At 45.0% G+C, this 20,174-nt stretch overlaps 1 protein-coding gene across 2 annotated transcripts in view; it reads right to left on the reverse strand.

Moving 5' to 3' along the window:
• Positions 1-20,174, reverse strand: part of ZNF365 (zinc finger protein 365) — a 41,110-nt gene that overhangs the window by 12,757 nt on the left and 8,179 nt on the right. Inside the window, exons 1-2 of one of the 2 annotated variants that reach the window (XM_082053124.1) lie at positions 6,190-6,319; positions 5,167-5,904 (exon numbers count right to left, since the gene is read on the reverse strand). In XM_082053124.1, the coding sequence (XP_081909250.1) occupies positions 5,167-5,891 (725 nt within the window). In that variant the 5' untranslated portion in view covers positions 5,892-5,904; positions 6,190-6,319. Of the gene's footprint in view, positions 1-5,166; positions 5,905-6,189; positions 6,320-20,174 lie in introns of those variants that run through there. The other variant, XM_082053125.1, reaches the window with a different exon arrangement.

Below are 20,174 nucleotides of genomic sequence, written 5' to 3' on the forward strand. Positions count from 1 at the left end.
AGTTTCAGTGGTTTTCTTGATATCTTGTTCAATGCAGTCTTATTCCCTTTGGGCAGGCTTCTGTGTTATCTTTAAGATCACAGTACTCACTCTGAGTTGCATTCTCCTTCAGCAAACATTGAATAATCCCTTTTGGGGCATATTTTCTAATTAAATAATTCATTTGCTCAGCAGCTCTGCTGAAAGCTTGACCGTGTAGCCATCAGTCATCAAAACTGCCCAGGGCCCAAGTGAGGCATCTTGGTGAACTGGGACCTGCTTTTGGTAGCTGTGCCTGCTTCTCTACAACGTCCAGTTTCCATTTTTTCCCAAGTAATAAGAAAAAGCTTTGGCCTTTTGACTCTCTAAATATGAGAATAAATGACACAAGAGTGACTTCTGTAACACTTTCCTGTGCTTAGAGTAAGACTACTTCAACTATGCATCAGTATCAATACTGTGGTATCTCCACCTCTCTTGTTCCTCACCAAATCTCATCTCCGCAAGGGCATCCCACTAGTGTAAGAGCATGTACCTGTGTGCATGTTAGCACAGCCATTTTGGTAAGGGAGCAGGAATAAAATTTAACTAAAGAGACATCTTTGCCTTATCACTGCCTTTGTTGGACTGCTATAGGTTTTATTTAAAACAAACAAACAAATCAACTGACAAGTCTAAAGAAGTAACCCTGCTGACCCTACAAACTCTTTGTGCCTGCTAGTTGCCTAAACCAACACAGAATAAGGGAGTAAACAGTAAAACCTCCTTGTGCTGTCATTTGAAATTAGTACTTTGATTAGCAACGACAATGTAACTCTGAGAAGAATTTACTCGCTATGGAGTTGTGAAGTCCACAGCCTTGCTGCTTGCTTTTGAGAATACACCAGAGAAGCCAGCGCCTGACAATGTGGCCACTTGGTGGATTGCAGTTTTTATGTGTCTATCTCACGTGCTTGGTCCAAGCAGAGGCTCACGACATCCAGGGGCTTTTGCAGGTAGAACAGGGAAGCAGGAATGAAATTCCATCAAGCTGAAGTGACCTCAGGTCTCCTGCCAGAGTCACAGCAGTGTGATGTCTGTCTTTGCCACGCTGGGCTTTTGCTGAGGCTTTGCTAGGCCTCAGGCCTAGAAGAACTCCATCTCCTCCTTCCAGAAACCCAGGTGCTTAAACAAAGAATTTAGATCTCTCCTCCCCAAGTCTTCTTGGGGCTTCCTAACCAAATTATTCTTGCTAATGCACATTTTTCCTTTCCTTTAGCTTTCCTGTTTGCCTTCACAACTGGATCCAAAATCAGAACCATTATCCAAAGTGCAATTGTCCTGGTTTTTTGTTTTGTTTTTGTTGGTTCATTTTTTTTTCTGTCAACTTCTCATACACCCTTCTGTAAAAGAAATTTGTTAAATACCAACTTCCTCTTTTTTCCATAGCAAATTTGTAGGTCAGGAGTGATGGTTAAACCTGCAATTGCATCCTCTTCTATATTTCATTCATTCTTTCATTCTTACAGGTAGATGCAGGTCTAGCCTAATAGCCCAGACAGGTCCCTGGATTATATGGACACAATTTGTAAAGATGAAAATAAACTAGACTATTAAATTCAGTATTATGGGGCTGTTTTATCTCCAACAGTGATTGTCCACTCATGTAAGAAACTGACAGAGTAGTTGTATACGGAGTACACTCCAGTATGGGCCCAGTATAAACACCTGTACCTTCTTTATCAGAACATTGTTATTTTTCAATAATTACTTGAAGGGATCCCCATAAAAGTAGTCAGCTTCTCTACAGAGCCTCCAAATAATAGTTTTTGTGACCTTATCTAAGACTTGGACTAGATTTTTTTTCCTCTTTCAGACAGTTTGTTGGTTTGGAGTTTTGTTGTGTTTGGGGTTGTGTGTGGTTTTTTGTTTGTTTGGGTTTTTTGTTTGTTTTAACCCTCAGACTGATCTCTAGAAGTCATACTTCAGTCCCTTTGACATCTAGAAATGCATATTTATTACAAACCCTTACTTTTTTTCCCATGCACCCCATTCCATGATCTCTGGTAGAGGGGGCAATCATTCAGAGACCAAAGAAAGATGGGTTTCTTTTACTTTCTTAGAAATAGGATGATAATTAGGTGTTTTATTTTTCTGAGGAACAAATGTTCAGCTACAGTTGCTCAATATCAACGCTACTTTTGGGAAAACTATCCATATTCACAAGACTGCTTATGGAAAAAAAAAAACCCAAAGAAACTGATGAAAGCATTTATTTCTGAAGGTCAGCAAGTATCAAAGCAGTCCCCAAGGGCTGCCTTTGATTTTCCACAATCTGCAGTGAGAACTCCTGCTTCTGCAATTTCCATTAAGCAGTCTTGTTTGGCTTTCTAATCATCTGGACTTCTTCCAGAAATCAAAGCCAAAGTTGAGATCCTCCTTTTTTGAAGGAGAAAGGCTTCTCAGCACTCCAAATGAAGTTTTTGAACACACAAAGGAGTGAATATGTAGACAGGTCTCAGAATTTACCAACAGCCCATGAGAAAACCAGACAAGTGATGCTGTTGTTACCAGAGTCACGAGCATCCATTCTTCTCCCCTCTGCCATCCAGGGCCTCCCTGCTACTGGCACAAAGTAAGTGTCCCAGGCACTTTTAGACATTCAAATCCAAAAAGCCGCCCTTAGAAGTAGTAGTCCTACTTTTACAGAACATTGTTTATACCTACCTTCCTTCTCAATTTGCTAATCATACAATGACCTTTTAATTGGGAAGCTGTACAGTGCATTTTTCTATGGCACTATTCCTTGTTATCCCCAAAATGGGGAACACAGGAATCATCTGAACAAGAAAAAAATTACATATTTTCAGTGTTTCTAAGTGGACTTTACCTATTTTTACACCCTGTCTGCCCTCCCAGCCTCCCCAGAGGACCTTCATAGTGCCTGCTGAGCCAACGCTCTGGGGCCAGGCACGGGCACATGTAAGAACATACAATGACTCCCCCCTCTTCCCCTCAGTACTTTGGGCTGATATTCTTTCATCCCTCCCACTAGCAAGGATTAGGCTCATTTACCTTTAGAAATCAACACATTAGAAATTAACCATTGCGTGGTATCTATTCATTCATTCCTATTGCTACTTTTGCTCCCAAGGTTTTTCTATCTTTTCTATTGAAAGCTGAAGCAAGCTGGTGCTAATCCTACAAGAGCAATTTGCTGGGTACTCAGGTGAAGTCCTTTGTGCAACTGCCTCTTCTCTTTAGTGTCTCTTACCAGTCAAATAACCTTCAGTTTTCCCTGTAACACTGACTTAGGAGCTGCCTCCTCATCTGCTTATGCATTCACCCTTCTCCTTTGGAGATGGCTAGAATTATAACAGCAATCTTCTGAGCTCCTGCCCCTTTCCCAAGTCTGGCAATTTCCTAGTGCGAAGGACAGTAATTGCCCACTTTTCCTCTCATTCTGTATTCGGTCTTTTCTCAGAGCCACAGCCTGCCACTGCTGCTAGTAAGCAGTCTGCCAAGGGGGCAAGCAGCCTCTTCCTCATGCCTTTTCCTAAGGTAGTTAAAAACTGCAACTTTTGCTGCCTTGTTCTTTTCACAGATGAGTTTCCTTTGCAATTCTCCCCATCTCATACCCATTTTTTCTACTCAGATAACCCTTCCTCTTTTTCCATGAGCTCTTCTGCTGCACTGCAGAACTCTGGTTTTGCTCAACTGAATGGTTTCTGCTTTCTCCTGACAGTCACGTTTTTCCTGTGGATCTCAAGGCTTCAGTCTTATAAGCACATTCTGTGTTTAGTTTGGGGTAAGATTCATACCACTTAACTTTGGATATCTGAAGTTCAGCATCTAGCCTAAGATGGCTGTTCACCTGAGGTCCCCCCTTAGACTGTAGAGGGAGGAAGGACCTCCACAGAGCAATCCCTTCCTCGCTAACATACTTTTCTGTAGCGCATAGGATGAATCACACTGAGAAAGAACCCATAAGGGAAGCTTGGCAAGATGGGAATACCAAAACTGCTTCAAACTGTAAGTTATCTTCACAGCCTCCTTCCAGCATACTTTCAAATCTCAGTTCCACTATTATCTTTAGCTTCATCTTGAGTCCTTCAGTTTTCTCTTCCATGAGGATCACCTGATATTTCAGGAATCAATTCTGTTGCATATCCCTTCATGGAAGATACAGACCACAGGGGCTCAAATCCCACAACCTTTGCTGTTCCCCTTCCTGAGAAATCTATAGCACTACTTCATCAGATAACTCCTACTGATATAGGAGCCATCATCATATTTTCTTTCCAGTACTTAGACTACAGGAAGAAATGATGAAAGCCCTCTAAACTTCCTACACTGAACTCCTACACCACCTTTCTCATTTCTTCCAAGATCAGCGTCATGGCAACTAGCGCTTCTCTTCTTCCCTTTGTAAGCCGATGAATTGGTTTAGAGGCACTCGATAACCAAGGCCCTTCATGTGCATTCCTCTAAATAAAGTTGTGCTGCTCCAAAAACCCTAAAGGTTTCAGCAAGTGCTGAATAAACTAAGTAGTTCACGTATAAATAATATATCAGCTAGCACTACATATTTAATGGATGCATCACAAACATATTTTTAGATGGCCTAGGTTAGTCAGAATGACTCTGGCATCTGCTTCCCATATAAGTGACTCCAGTTTCAGGGTTCTGTGTCCATCTGAAACACCTACTTGGATATGGTCTTTTCATCACCGTTTCCAGTACAGTTTAACCGCTGCACAGGAGACCATCCCACTCCACAGGCTGACCGTGCTGGGATGACTTTAGGAAAAAGGTGCTATTTGGTATTCTTACACACCTCCTCCAGCACTTACCCACCCATCTCTTCTTAAAACGATTGTGGATTAGAGTTGTCAGTGTAAATCAGATTACACACCAATGATAGCTTCTACTTGACCCTACTCTGTGAAACCAGTGACACAACACAGATATTTGAGAGTGTAGCAGTTGGTCACTGGGGAACCATGCATGAGAGCCACCTGCCTTGCTGGGGCCACAGTCACATGGGCTACAACTCTAGAAATACAGTGATCAGAAGCTGGTGAGTGACAGGCCCTTTTATAACCAGCAAGTAACCAAACTGTCCCCCCCTCTCCTCCCCTCACATCTTTTGCTCGCACAGGTGTGGGCCAGCCCGCGCAAAGCCACGGCTCTTGCCTCCCCACTCACTCCTCTTTGCGGTGAAGCTCCTCCTCGGACTCGCTGAGCCGCTGCTTCAAGGCGGCGATCATCTCCACCGCCACGTCCACCTGCCTGCTCAGGGCCCGCTCCCGCCGCTGCACCTCCTGCTTCTTCTGGGACAGCTGCACGAAAGCCGCCCGCACCTCCAGCAGCTCCGCCGTCTTCTGGGCCAGCTCTTTGGTAAGCTTGTCGATTCGCTTCTCGATTGTTTTGTCCACGGCCTCCACCATCCTGTTAAACTTTTCCCTGACGTGCGCCTCGAAGGAGGCTTTGGAGTCAGTGCCCGGGAGGCCGGGTTTGGAGATCTGCTCGCTGGGGGACTCGGCCGACACATAGTTTGCAACGTAGGAGACAGGCCGCTCGGCTTCCACCTCCAGAGCCTGCCCGCGCTTCTCGCAGGAGGCATCGCAGAAATTCAGGTAGGAGCCTTTTTGCTGCGCGGCACCGCCGGGGCTCCCCGGGCTGCCCTGGCCGGCGGGCTCCGGCGGGGAGATGAGCTCCGCGTCTTTCAGCGGGGAGAACAGGCTGCTCCTGCCCAGCAGGCTCCTCTCCTCGTAGCTGTGGCTGTACTCCAGGTGCGCCCGCAGGGACGCCAGGCTGCGGAACCGGCTGTGGTCGCCGCATCGCGGGCAGCGGAAGGGGAGGCAGAGGCTGACGCTGCCGAGCGGCTCCTGCCAGGGCTGCCTGCCTTCCTCCCGGGCCGCCCCGTGCATTCCTCGCCGGGCCCTGCGTGGGAGAAAAGAGCCCGCGGTCACGCCCGCCCAGGGCAGCCCCGCCGGGAAACTTGGGAAACTTTCCCGGTGCCTTTTTTCAGGGGTATCGCGCCACCTCCGCCCGGCGCCCGGGCGAGGCACCCGCCGGCACGGCCAGCCGCAGGGCCCCGGCGACGCGACGCGGCTCCGCTCGCCGCAGCCGCCGCCTCCCGGGCCTCTCCGGGGCGGGGCGGAGCGGGGCGGGGCAGGGCCCCGGCTCGGCGCGCGCCTCCGCCGGCCGCAAGGTCGCCGCACTCACCCGACTTGTTGCTGGTGGTGGTGCCCGGTGGCGGTGCGGCGGGGGAGCCGTTTGCAGCACAGCCGTAAATCAGGCCGAGCGCGGCGCCGCCGCCACACGCTCTCGCCGCCCGGCCGCCGCGGGGCGGGGCGGGGCGGAGCGGGGCGGGGCTGCGGGGCGGCACCGGCGGCAAGCGGGGCCGGAGAGGGAGCTGGGGCTGCTCCTCTCCCGGGCAGCCGCCTGCTGCCCATGCGGGCCGCGGTGTTGCGGGGTCGTTGGGCGGTCTTATGGCTTTTTTTTTAAAGCAGCGAGCCCTGTGGGGCGTGTGCTGGGGATGCTGAAGGATAAGGCAAAACTTTAAGCAGCCAGACAAGGCTGACACGTGCAAATAGGTATAACCTGGCCTTGGCTTCTGGTGTGTGGTTGTTTTGTTTGTTCGTTTGTTTTTTAATATATTTAGTAGCCAGAAATATATATATTTAAATATGACCCTAATTTAGCCTCAGGATTTAGGGATGGGGAGTCAGGTGCTAACAGGATTTAAATTTTGAGTATGAGGAGTGGATGTTGCTGCCTATGGGCCCCCTCAGTATGGGAATGTGCTTCTAAGTTTTTTTTTAAATACCACAGATGTGTGTCTATTTTTACAAATATTTGGACACAAGAACAAGGCTGGTTGTTGAGTAGCAGCTTTTTGGAGGTAATGGTGAAATACTGCTCTTCTAAAATCTGATGCTTGAGGCCGTAGTGGTAACATACTGCAGATTTTTTTAATTACTGTGGGAGAAAGCACTGCGGTAAAGTTTAGTTCTCTACTGATATATCTGTTCCTTGAGTGCAATAGACAGACAGAGTCCTAAACACTGAGAAAATCCACAGGCATTGATAGATGCCTTTGATGTGCACAGGATATTCCCAGTAAATGATTCACCAGATGGCACATCAAAGGAAGTTACCCAAATTGCATTTCAGAGCTTCATCTCATCTCTGAAGTGCATGGGCTACCATCCAGGATGCAACGTTTTGCATGAGTTAGTTGTCCTGCATCGCCTTGTCCAAATGCAGTGATTTGTCCTTCTTTTGTCATCAAGCAGCACCAAAAAACAGGAGGAGGTCAGGAAGGAATAGTTTTGAACTGAGCTTGCCTCCAAATTGGGGGATCCTGACTCCTTCTTGGGAGGACACCAACATTGGCAGGTGCAGGTGTGTGGGCATGACCCTGTTTTTGTCCACATTTTCTTTGCTGTTGTTCTCTGTTATCTCTCTCTGTTGTGCCCATTGCCCCCCTACCTTCTCCACGTCAGGGGAATGTAATCGATGCTGATGCTCAAAGACACAGACAAATGGTGTGAGGTAAACTCAGCGTGCTGGGATGCTACCTGAGGCTCCATCCACATTTAAAAGAGCTGGCACCCACTCGCCACTTCCAGCTGATGGTAACAAGAGCCCTCATGGTCTCGGGAACAGGAAAATGTAGGTGGCTTTGAAGGAGCCTGTTGATCTGCAGCCTAAGCTGTGTGGTTTTGTTCAGATCTCAAATCCAGCAACCATCTAGCCCCAACAGTTCTTCTTTCCCGATTTCTCAGGGTTTACTTGCACTCTAAATACTTGTTTTGCTGGTTTGGGATCTCTTCAGGTATCTCCTCCTGCTGCTCCCATTTGAACGTGTGGTTCAGTCATTCTCTCAACATTCGGAGAAGAACAGTCTCCCTTTGATATATCAGCAAGGGTGCATTTTACAGTGGAGGATGTACATCAAGCATTGCATGTCTGAGCTTCATCCCCTGTGATTTAAATCTGGAGTGGGTAGAATCTAACACGATCACTTACACAAAGCCCAAATTTACACAGCCAGAATGTATGACTCATCTCTGAAATTCTGCCAAGTGCTGGGGAGGCATTATCCAGTTTATTTGTGTGCATCTCTCAAGATCTCTTTAAATACTTTGCAATAAGATTTGCAGAAGGACCAAAGTTATTTAAATGAAACCAGCATGTACCAACCTGCCTGATGCTGCAAGGAAGGTGGGAATATTCAGAGTATTCAGACCTTTTCAGGTAATGATCTGTATCTGCCACACTGGGTCCCGTAGTTGCTGATTTTGGGTGGAAAATGATTATCTGACCTCTTCCTATTTTGAGGGTTCCTACAAGCTTAAAAATCATATTTCAAAAGTGAAGTAAATTTTGTTTGGCTGATAATTCCACTTTACTGAAGGTGGCTAGAAAAGGGAGTTTTATAAAATCAATTTGCTTTTCAAGAGTTGTCCTAGTTGTTCATCTTCTGGGTTTGTTTTTTTTTCTCATCACAGTCAAGGAAAATAGGTATGTCTGTTTTGGTTTTACATGCAGCCACTTTCCCCTTCAGGCTCATGATGCTGACATGTTCGTGGGGGTCTTTTTCATGTGGTGTCAAACTGGATTCACTACAATCACTTTGGCTGCATCCACCAGCCTCTGTTTTCCCTCATTTGTTTATTGGCTTGCTTTGTAAAGGGGTTTCAGGAATTTTTGTCTCTCCCCTTCACGCCTGCGCTCCCCACCCAGGTCTTCATTGTGGGATCTGGCTGGTTTATAGGAGATGTGAATCTGCACAGTTTCTGTTAGGGAAGTTTTACTAAACTCTATATGAGTATTCTAAGATAGATGCACACAGCTGCACAGCCATTACCACTGCCTACAGATGGGAGTGTGAGCTTGGCTCTGGCAAGCAGCACAGTCCCCTCATTCTGTAAGAGCTCTGCCCGAAATGGGGGTGTCTGGTCAGCTCCATTTGTGTGCTGGGAAGTGCCGTGTTTGTCTTGGTGTCTGAGCACTCTGAGCACGAACTATAAGTGATAATCTGGGTTGCTGAAATTTACCTGCATTTAATATTCACTGTCTCCTCACTCTGTTTATTGAAAGGAAGTAACAAACAAGTAGTAAAATCTAAGGAAAGACCGTGGCAACTTGAAAGAAGTATTTTATAGACTTTTACAGTAGTGGTGCATTCGACATTCATATTAGCTTTGCATGCAGATATATTCAGGATACATCAAACATACAATAAAGTTAATTTTATTGCCATGGGCATTCATACCCACCTAGTAGGAAAGAGACTTTCTGTGATGCATTTCTAGCTACTGACTGGGCTGGACTCTGCTTGCAAAGAGAGTGAATGGGAAGGAGGACGACATGACTCTACATATTGGGTTTGGGAGGTTATTTGGTCCTGGTCAGTTGTTGCCTTCTCTTCATGGGGTGCTTACATCTGGTCACTGAATGTCAATCTACCATCTTTGGAAATAAAATAAAAAAAATCAAGTCTGTGTTTTCAGAGGAGTTTTCTTGTCGCAGCAGTAAGAGGCAGCGTGCTGGGAGAGTGCTCTTGGTCTTGCAGCAGCTTATCCTGCAGAGTTTGCAGTTGGCTTCCAGCCTTTCTGCAGACTCTTCAGACTCATTAGTGTTCCCATAGGCAACCCCCTGGCTGGAGCTGATTCCAGTTATTTAGCTTTCCCCTTCTCTACCCATACTGTTGCATGATCTTATGGGTAAAAAAGAGAACAAAGTGTTCTTTTATGGGTTGATTTGCACTGTTTAGCCCATACCTGGTCAGAGTTTTCAGGTATGAGATGTCTGTGGGCATATTTTCCAAAAGACAGGAGGCAAGTGAGGTAGGGAGGAGCATCAGCAGTGGTCTGGCCTCTGCTTCAGCCGTCTTGATTTCTCCTCAAAATAAGTTGCTTCAGTTTGTTAGGAGGATTTAAAAAAATTTATATATATATAACACCTCTCAACAGAGGAAAAGTTGGGGGGCAGGGAATTTCCCTTTCAACTGGGCTGCTCTTTACTGTGCACATTTTGAAGGGGAAAAGTTATATGATCTTCAAAGCTACAGCTGGCAAACTACAGATAAGCCATGCCAGGCTTGGAGCCCATTCCTGTCTCTGTTCTTATTTTTTGCAAGTTACTTGCCTTGTTGGGGTGTCCATTCCCATGTCTGATCCTGATGCAGGCAGAGCAGAGCAGAGGTCCCAGGGCAATGTAACTGTGGAGTAAGCCCTTGTGGACAGGAACATGCCAAGTTTCCAACACCTTTTCCTCAGGGGATGAAAGTCTAAGCTGTAGGTTGTAATGTACATGAGAATGAGGCGAAGCCTTTTGACAAAGCTGTCTCACTTCTGCTCCTTTTGAAATCTTCCACAGTGTAGCAGCACCTCTGGCAATGGCACTGGAAACTTCAGGCCTGGTACTTGCGGACAAGTAAGAGCAGTTAAACAGTCAGGACATCACTGTCGGTGGTGAGGGACAAACCTAGCACGGCTCTCCAGCTGGGACAGGATGTTTTATATGGCTGCAACAAACTGGCCTTGCTTAAGCCAGCTCTGTGCAGCAAGTCAGTTCCAGCTCGGGTATTAACTGTGGGCTTAGCTGCCAGATCTATGCAGCAAAAGAAGACAGAACAGAGCAGAGAGGTGTACAGCAATTGCTGTTCCTGGAGCTTTTCTGAAATGAGGGGCAATCTGCTGCAGAAAGGGGCTCATTCGTTTCTGGAAGAAGCTGCCTCACACAAAAAGAAAGAGACTAAAATACAGAAAAAAAAAAAAAAAAAAAGTCAGGATATCTTTAAAAAAAGGTTTCTCCCTACAGCAAAGCCTTTCCCTCATTGGGACTTATTAAAATATAGACATTTTCTCCAAAGGAAAGTACAAAGCATGCCATCAAAGCAGAATTTCAAGCTATTTCATTCTCATAGCGTTCTTTCTGCAACGTACACCGGCTGGTAAGGAATATCACTTTTAGAAGTTCATACCACATGCCTTCCACGTTTGAGGAATTACGTGTGAAATAAATCACACTGATTTCCCAGCTGAAAAAAACACCCAAAAAGGTCATAAAAGGACTGAGAATTCCATCTATAACTAATTAGCTTGCTTTGGTGCCTAATCCTATGTGCTGGGGTTTTAGAAGCTTTTAATTTACATAAGCAGAGACATAAAAAGAACAGTGTTAAGCTGTGCCGGAAAATTCAGCCTCTACCATTTCCAAGCAGGTGGGAGAGCTGTCCTGAGCCTGTGGGAAGATGTTGGGGCTGTGCTTCACCTTCCCATGTTCTGCCCCATCCCTGATATCTGCGCTGTGGGTGGAGAATTCTCCTGTCGGGTGGGAATGTTGCATCTGTATCAAAGAAGTACCCTTGCGATAGAGAACATGCTGAGGAAGAGAAAATGGCATTTCTGCAGGAGGGACAAAGTATGGCAAAACCATGTTTCACCTCTCTAATGGACAAAAGATCCACTAAGGGCCACGTGATAGCAACTCACATCAGAGTTGTCAGGAATCTGTCTTTGAAGTATAGCCTAAATCAACAAAATGTGAAAACAAAACAAGCCAACAACCAACACTGAACCAAACAGGCAAAACCTCCACCTGGTCCTGCCAGGACAGACACCAAGTATCACATAGAAACACAAAAGACAGTTCAGACCTGTGTATCTGAAAGTATATTGATTTTACTGAATGTTTAGGGACAATTTTCTTCCATTCCTTCATGCTCTCTCCTCTCTCCTCTTTTCTGGTATTCATATGAGCAGTTCATTTTCTAGTTTGCATTATGTGTAAAGGTCTGAGGGATCAACTGTTGCTCTCCTGGGAGAATGACTGACAGGCTGAAGGTTCCTGCAACCGGCCAGGACACTGAATGGGGAGAATTAATGGGACTTTCAAAGAAGCTGGAGAGGGACTCAAAACTAACGGGCTTCCTATGTGATGAAGAGAAGGAGGACACAATATATGATAAAGGGGTGGATTTAAAAGGAAAGTACAGAGCACTTATTAGTTCCTAAGTGCTAGCAAGAGGAAAAAGCCTGGTTCTCTCTGGTGTTTTAGCTTTGCTGGCAAAGTTCAGTATTCACTAAACTGAGGGAGTGCGGTCTAGATGATCGGGTAGTGAGGTGGACTGCGAACTGGCTGAAGGGAAGAAGCCAGAGAGTCGTGGTCAATGGGGCGGAGTCTGGTTGGAGGCCTGTATCTAGTGCAGTGCCTCAGGGGTCAGTACTGGGGCGTATATTATTCAATATATTCATCAATGATTTGGATGAGGAGATCTGGAGTATTGTGTGCAGTTCTGGGCCCCTCAGTTCCAGAAGGACAGGGAACTGCTGGAGAGAGTCCAGTGCAGGGCAACAAAGATAATGAAGGGAGTGGAGCATCTCCCTTATGAGGAAAGGCTGAGGGAGCTGTGTCTCTTTAGCTTGGAGAAGAGGAGACTGAGGGGTGGCCTCATTAATGTTTACAGATATATGAAGGGTGAGTGTCACAAGGATGGAGCCAGGCTCTTCTTGGTGACAACCAATGATAGGACAAGGGGTAATGGGTACAAACTGGAACACAGGAGGTTCCACTTAAATATGAGAAGAAACTTCTTCTCAGTGAGGGTGACAGAGCCTGGACCAGGCTGCCCAGGGGGGTTGTGGAGTCTCCTTCTCTGCAGACATTCAAACCCGCCTGGACACCTTCCTGTGTAACCTCATCTGGGTGTTCCTGCTCCGGCGGGGGATTGGACTGGATGAGCTTTTGAGGTCCCTTCCAATCCCTGACATTCTGTGATTCTGTGATTCATGTCACAGTCAAGCAACAGCTAAAACTAAGCAAGAAAAGCGACGTGGCTGCACAGCCGTTTAGAAAGTCCTTTGCCTCTTCCGCAGCAGGCTGCATGTATCAGTGACAGAAATTTGTTGGACACAGAGGGCACCTGGGCACACACACCTTCAGCGTGATGGCAAAGTGTCATTTGTCCCTTGATGCAGCCCTGGTCTCGTCTGAATGGTTGTTATTGTGGGAGCATTAGGCGCTGGCTCTCAGCAGATATGGGCCTTTATTTACATCTGCTCTTTTATGCCAAACAGCCTATGTAAAACTAATGTGAAAAATAAGGCATGAGTTCATTGGCCTTCAAAGGACAATTTTATTTTTGTTGTTATACTGAATTTGCAATTGCTCATTCTACAGTACTCAGCGCAAGGTGGTGGATCATCTCTAATATTTACCACTTTGAAGGCACTGACCATGAGCATGTGGGCAGGTTCAGCTAATGGTTTTCCACACAAAGCAGCTGCTTTTCAAAAGAGGCCTCTGAAGCTGGTGACAAGTTCCTATTCGCAAGGGTTAAAAAGTGGGATGAGCTGCTGAGGTCTAAAGATTTATGCAGGTAGCAAATAAATAGACATTGCCATGCTTTAGCCAATTTTAACAGATACATATCCTTAGAAAAATTAAATAAGTAAAAGGCACAGTACTTGGGAAATATTGTGCTCCTGCTACTGCCACATCTGCAATGAAAACATAAGCACACATAATTCGAAAAATAAGTAACAGCTGATGTGGAAAAAGATGCCTGAAAAGAGATGACTTTACATACACTTCTGTCTTTCAGGCAGTAGGTCTTGAGGGCTGTGTGACTGGACACTTCTACTCCATATGAGCCTGGACACTGGAAGAACTTGTCTTCACCAGAGGAAAAATAAAGAGTATTGTGACATAGTGCATTACATCTTTTTCTCAAATTTTCTGCCCCCAGGTGGCTGTTAACTTTATGTAATTTGTAGCCTCAGATCCTCCCACAAGGAGCAGGAACACAGCCCAAACCGATCCCATCTCTGGACTGACTAATTCCTATGTTAAGCTCAGGTGAGACTGAGTGACACAAAGGGCAGCTGAGGAGCAACAGCCCGCTCGTGCCTTTCAGAGCTCTCGCCTGGGCTGCTGTTTTAAAGATGGAAGTCAATACAGGTCTGGAAGAGACTGTATGGCAGAGTGAGGGTATTTTTTAAAAATTAAGACTGTTGTGTGAGTGTCCACACTATGAAATAAATGAAGTAAAATCCATCTTCATGTTAGGTAATGGCTTGCTTTTGCGTATGTTTTCCCCCACAAAATGTAATGCATGTACATGTAAGTAAGATAACTCAGTGTTGCAGAGATTGTTGATGGATGGGTCAGGGAAAATATTCCCGAATGTGGAAAGAATAAGAGAAAGCAGATTAAAAATTGTTGTTTAAAACTGTGTATTGCAGGCCTTTGTGCACAAACACTGTTTGCACAAACATATTTGGGAATTATCTTAAGAAGGTGAGATTCTCTGTGTCCCAAATCAGACTTGGGTAACTTCCCCACTGGGTCTGCATTAGCTGCTTAAAGAAACTGTTATGAAAAATTTACTTGCTGTTTGTTGGGTTTTCTTTAAACAGCCTGATTACATTTTGATGATACTGTACAAACACACAGTTAGAATCAAGTGCTAGAAATAGCTTCCTAGAACTCAAATGGTTTTTTAAAATAAGCAAGTAAAAATGTGCGTGTGTAAGCCATGCATGCATCCAGGCATAACTAGTAATTTTTATTCTTCCAGATGAAATTGTCTGTAAAAACATGAGATGCTATTTATTGTTACCATTATTTATAATTTTAAATGTGAACAGCGACATGGAGTGTTGTTTCAGCTCATTTAACAGGTCGTGAAATGGTTGGAAGGATGATAGAAATCTCTGACAAACCAGCCTCAGGTAAAATGTAGTTATTCATATTTGCTACTCAACCCCTGCTTTTTTCATAATGGTGAGTAAAAATGGGTCATCCCATTAGTCAAAAAATACTATCACTAGCAAGAAATGTTTCCATCTCCCATTGAGGAGAACATAGGCATAGCCCAATGTCACCCCCTCCCTGTGCTTTGACTTCAAGGGGAACTGGAGTAACAGGAGAAAATAAGCTGGACTTGCTTTCCGCAGTGAAACCGCAGTGAGCTTGAAGAAGGTAACACTGCCTGTCCCCCGCCTGTGGGGCATTCGCAGGGCACAGTGTCCTTTGCAGCAAACGTGTCTCCTGAGATCTTTCTACCTTAGGAAAAAGATGTTTCAGTTTCTCTTACATGTGAATGGACAGTTTTGACCCAACACTTGAGTGATTCAACAAAAAATCATCACCTGTATAAAAAGCACATACGTCACGGAGCTTATTCTCAGGAGCGGCCTTATGTCCCAGAGCAGGGTCCCAGAATCAGCTGTGCCATGACAAATGCTTTTTCTTGCATTAAGGGTCTTTTGAGGTTTCTTGGAGGCAAGTTATTTCACAGTGTTGCACTCTGAGAGGGAAACACGCTCTCCAGATGTCACACAGAAAATAAAACACAGCAAACCAAACAGAAACGGCACACATCCCTGCCGTGGAGCGCTGCCTTGCCTCTGGTCACTGCTGGCAGGAGAAAAAACCACCGCCGAGTTTGGATTTAGGGTGAAGTCTGGTGAAAACACAGGGACTAGGGATGCTCAGAATGGAAAATTGTCTGGCAGTTCTAAAAATTTAAATACTTTTTTTTCCTGTGGATGTATTTCTTTAATCTAAGCACTTGAGTGGTTGAACTGCTCAATAGCTTTTTGGTGACTGTTTCTGTAAGAAATAACTGCAAGTGATGTTTTCATTAAGGACCAGATGCCCAAAACCTCTGATAGAGTCCCAACCACAAATGGTTATTATGTTGCTTTTTGAAAAACAGTATTGATAGTGATGATATATTCTTTGGTTTTAAGTGTGTTATTTTTCTGAAATAACATTTGCCTTGATTCTCCTTGTTTTGGCGGTCTCCTTGGCCTGATCCATATGACAAATGCCTCTTTATGCAGCTGGTACCCAACTCAGGACTAGGAAGAGTGCGGAAAAAAATCATAACTTTGTGACAAGGCAGGAAGAAGTACAGAGCTACAGATGGTTATATCCCTAAGTGCAACTGGGAAAACTATGGAGACAAACTAATTGCTTACTGATGAGAAACATTTCTTAAGGCAAAGCGTGAGTTTGCAGTAAACTACAGATTCCTACCCATGCCCCTTTGAGTGTCCTCCCTGAGACAGGATCAAAACAATTGAGCAAGTGTGTGAAATGCAAAGAAATAGTGTGGTTTTTTTTTTTCACTAGTCCTACCAGACATGGGCTGTTGTGCCTCAGTTATTTGGACCCACAGCTGTCACCTCGAAACGTGCCTTGCTAAGGGACAGTTGTTATTGACTTTCATAGCAATGCTGGAGTGCAGGGGAACAGCCTCAAGACCACATTGCTGTGCTGTTTTTCACTCCTTAGATGCAGTACCTGGAAAAAATCAGAGAAAGGTGAGGATGATTCTGTCTAAGCTAATATAGGCACCCACATGTTTTAGGATGACATCTTACTTAACTGACTCCATGACTGACTTAGAGAAGACTCTTCCTTCAGACTGTTCAACTACGTAAAATGGAGACTTACAAACTTTTATCTTGCTTTTGCTTTGGTAGCATTAGGCTTTAGCTCACTGTCGTTGTCCAGATGATTAATTTTCACCTTATCCAGTCAAAACCGAAGTGGAAGCACATGAAAGTAAGGTCATTACCTATATTTAATTGTTTTGCAGGACTACATGTTGACCCAGCTCAGTGAATGGAAAGACTTCAACTGACCTCAGCAGGCTGAAATGAAGAAATGAGATGGAGGCTAAAAATTTTGCCTTTTAACTTAGCCCTGGCATCAGTAAGCGTTCAGGTAAACACCTTAAATTACAGAGTCTGTAATGGTCATGTGTCATGGAAATCAAAGTCAGTGGCAATCCGTGGTAACAGTTTGCTTTTTGGTTTAAAATTGAATAAGTAGAAGTCAATTATAAAAAGCCTTGCAAACTCTTTTCTGTGTGTCCAGTACAAATCTTCATATATTTCCATTTGGGTGAAATCTGAATGTGAATTGAGTAGATTTCTACTGGCACACTCTGATGATATTCAAGGAGTAGGTGTAGCAAGTTGTGGGAACTAAGAAATTAAGAAAAATATTGCAGTGCTGTCAAGAGTAGGTGTAGACATTTTGTACCTGCTAAACCAAAATGATGGGTCTAACATTTAAAATAATATGCTGATGTAATGCTTGAGCAGAACAGTGATTTAGATAGACAATGATCTTTCCTCTGCTATCCAGTTTCCCTAATACTAGAGGAAAGTCAAATGTTTTGCAATGCAAATAGAGTGGCAAATAAAAGGATGGTGTGAAGGTGTGATTCATCTGGAAAAAAAATTACTTAGCAACCCCAGGAGGCAGGATATAGATCCCCGATTTAATTCACCCTGCCCCCTTCTAGTGTCTCCGTACTAGCGCAGCAGTGACTGCGCAGGATTTTCCTTGTTCTGTAGCTTGTGCCTTGGGTTTTCTTGCCCTTCAGTGGACGCTTGTTTGGGGAAGAAAACACAGTTACTATGCTTCCTTTTCTTATTGTTGCTGTCTACTGGGATTATTCTTAAATTAGGGAACAGAATAGTCACTAGCGAGGTCCCAAATCTCTGGGTGGCATAAAACCTTCTTTATTTCCAGTTAGTCTGTGTTCTGCAACAGCAGGACAGTGTAGCTGGAGTTAGGCTTGGAGTGTGGAGAGAACATCTTGCCTCATATAGCACCTGCTGACGTGCCATTTAAAGCCTCAGCCTCATGTTCGCTTGAAGGACTAGAAGTTTGGTGCAATGTTTAATTTTTTAATGAAGCATCTGACAGATCAGCTGAATTATGAAGCTTGATTTTGCAAAGAAAAAAGCTTAACCTCTCTAGGAACTGAGTGCAAAAGAGGACAAAAGCAGAAGCAGGTGCATGAAAAGCCAGACTTTGCAGTAACATGTTTCTAATGTAGTGGGAAACTGGGCGTCTGAACCAGCTCAAGAGCAGATGCGCACTGAGTTTGAGAAGATGCTATTCACGTTAATTAGGGCTGAGTCCTACACATTTAACTCCCACTGATTTTTTAAGGGTTCCAATTCAAGTCAATGTCAGTAGGAACGTGTAAGGGCTGCAGGCACGGGCTCTTTACGTTATTAGTAGTCACATTTTGGGGCTTATTAAGATGAGGATTTGCTGAACAGACTGTACTGCAAAACCATGCTAATTATCATCTAAAATTCTGGAAAGCTGCCACAGATTCCTGGGAGCTGTCTACGCCACCAGAGAAATGGCTTCAGAGACGCTGATTGCCTGAAATAGATTGGGGCATAAGTTGTCCTTTGGCGGTGATTTTTATTGCATCCCTGTAGCCACCCCGGCTTTTGACACAACACTTTTGGTGCACACCTGATACAGCTGTTCTCAGCAGCCTCACAGGGAACGTTTCTGGAAAACTCGAACCAGTCGGTTTGTTCCAGCATCTAACCCAGAGTGCTGAGCTGCTTGGGATGATCCTGGTTGGAAAGTGTTTCAGTGTGTCTTTTTTATGTGTTGTATTAATTTTCTGTGGTGGCATACTACTTTGTGAGCTGGTGGATGAATTTCGGTAAGGCTGAATTACAGCAATTCTTTCCTTATTTGTTTATGGAAAGGCTATCATTTCCAGCTGCTCCCTTAGTTACATAAAACTCATCGAGAGGTTTCAGCCATTGATAATTGTGGAGACTGGAGCTCCTCCTCGCTTACTTTGATCAAGCCTTGGTTCAACAATAATGCAGTTTAGATAACTGGAGACTTTCACTTGCTTCATTTCAATTCCAGGAATGGTCTCTTCATGACATGTCCCTGTTTCTAGTTTTCCTGTATAACCCAGAAAATGACCTGGAGATTTTTGAGGCTGCAATCCCATCCCTGACTGATTCAGGAGAGTCCAGACCACACCTTAAGAGATACACCTTACCATGAAGCAGAAGGGCACTCTGATTTGGCATCTCTTGTGCTCCCCTATTTTGATGGGTCTCTCTTGATGTGTCTGAAATGCTGAACTCTGTAGCAGAGACAGGAGTGCGAGGCTCCTGCTGGAACGCGTGAAGCACTAGGATTACATGGAGACTTTCTTTCGATCTCCCTCAAACCCACTCTTAGATATCTTGGGTGTCCATAGGCAGTTTGTAAGGATCATACCTTGATTAATCAAAAGTTCCCTGATGGGATTTACCCACTGGACATAGGGCAGAAAAATTTATTTTGAACAGGGGGCATATCTAAAAATGGGAAAAAACGTAGTGTGTATGAACATATAACCTAGGGTAGGGCTTCCCACTTGTGGCATTCGTCCTGCCAATGGTACGCAGTAGACTTCAGGATGGTTTGAACGTATTTCATGAATATCTGAATGCCTCCTTACTCTCACGAATGTGGCCCAAGACAGAGGCGGGCACTGCTGAACAGCTGCTGCTGCCATCTCTGCCTGGAGGTGGATATTGAACACTCTGGAGTAAGCGGAGCTCCCTGTCCTCTGCTTTCCACCCAGGAATAAATACCTTCAATCTGGAAATTCATGATTTTCCTAGAAGGCTGGCCCCTTGGGTTTGTGCCCATGTTACAAATGTCATGGGGCAAGCTGAGCTGCCAGGCACCTGTGTGAAATCCTGACAAAGCAACGAGGCTTTTCAAATTTCCCCTTCTAACTGTATTTTCTTGTATTTTTTAAAAAAGCATATGTTAGCTGGGAGACTTCTGTCTCCTGCAGAAAGCTGTTAGCAACACTGTGTGTCTTGCTTGTTCCAGCACATTTTACTTCTTGCAGAAGCTGACAGCCCCAAGTGAGGATCCGCGCCCATGGCCATCCGATGGGAAAGATGAGAAATCAGGGATGAGGGATGGATAGGAGCCGCTATTTTGGCTAATTTGTCACATCTACTGAAGACAACCTGAGCTGCAAAACTGGCAGCAGGGGAGAGACGGCTGCCACTCCTCTCCAGTCAGTGCAATGAATAATTAATGCACTTTCAGTTTATCACAGAATCACAGAATGTCAGGGATTGGAAGGGACCTCGAAAGCTCATCCAGTCCAATCCCCCTGCCGGAGCAGGAACACCCAGATGAGGTTACACAAGAAGGTGTCCAGGCGGGTTTGAATGTCCGCAGAGAAGGAGACTCCACAACCCCCCTGGGTAGCCTGGTCCAGTGTCTGTAACCCTCACTGTGAAGAAGTTTCTTCTCATATTTAAGTGGAACCTCCTGTGTTCCAGTTTGTACCCATTGCCCCTTGTCTTATCATTGGTTGTCACCGAGAAGAGCCT

This window comes from Streptopelia decaocto (genome assembly GCF_964273445.1).
Source record: "Streptopelia decaocto genome assembly, chromosome: 5".
In the NCBI taxonomy this organism is placed as follows: domain Eukaryota; kingdom Metazoa; phylum Chordata; class Aves; order Columbiformes; family Columbidae; genus Streptopelia; species Streptopelia decaocto.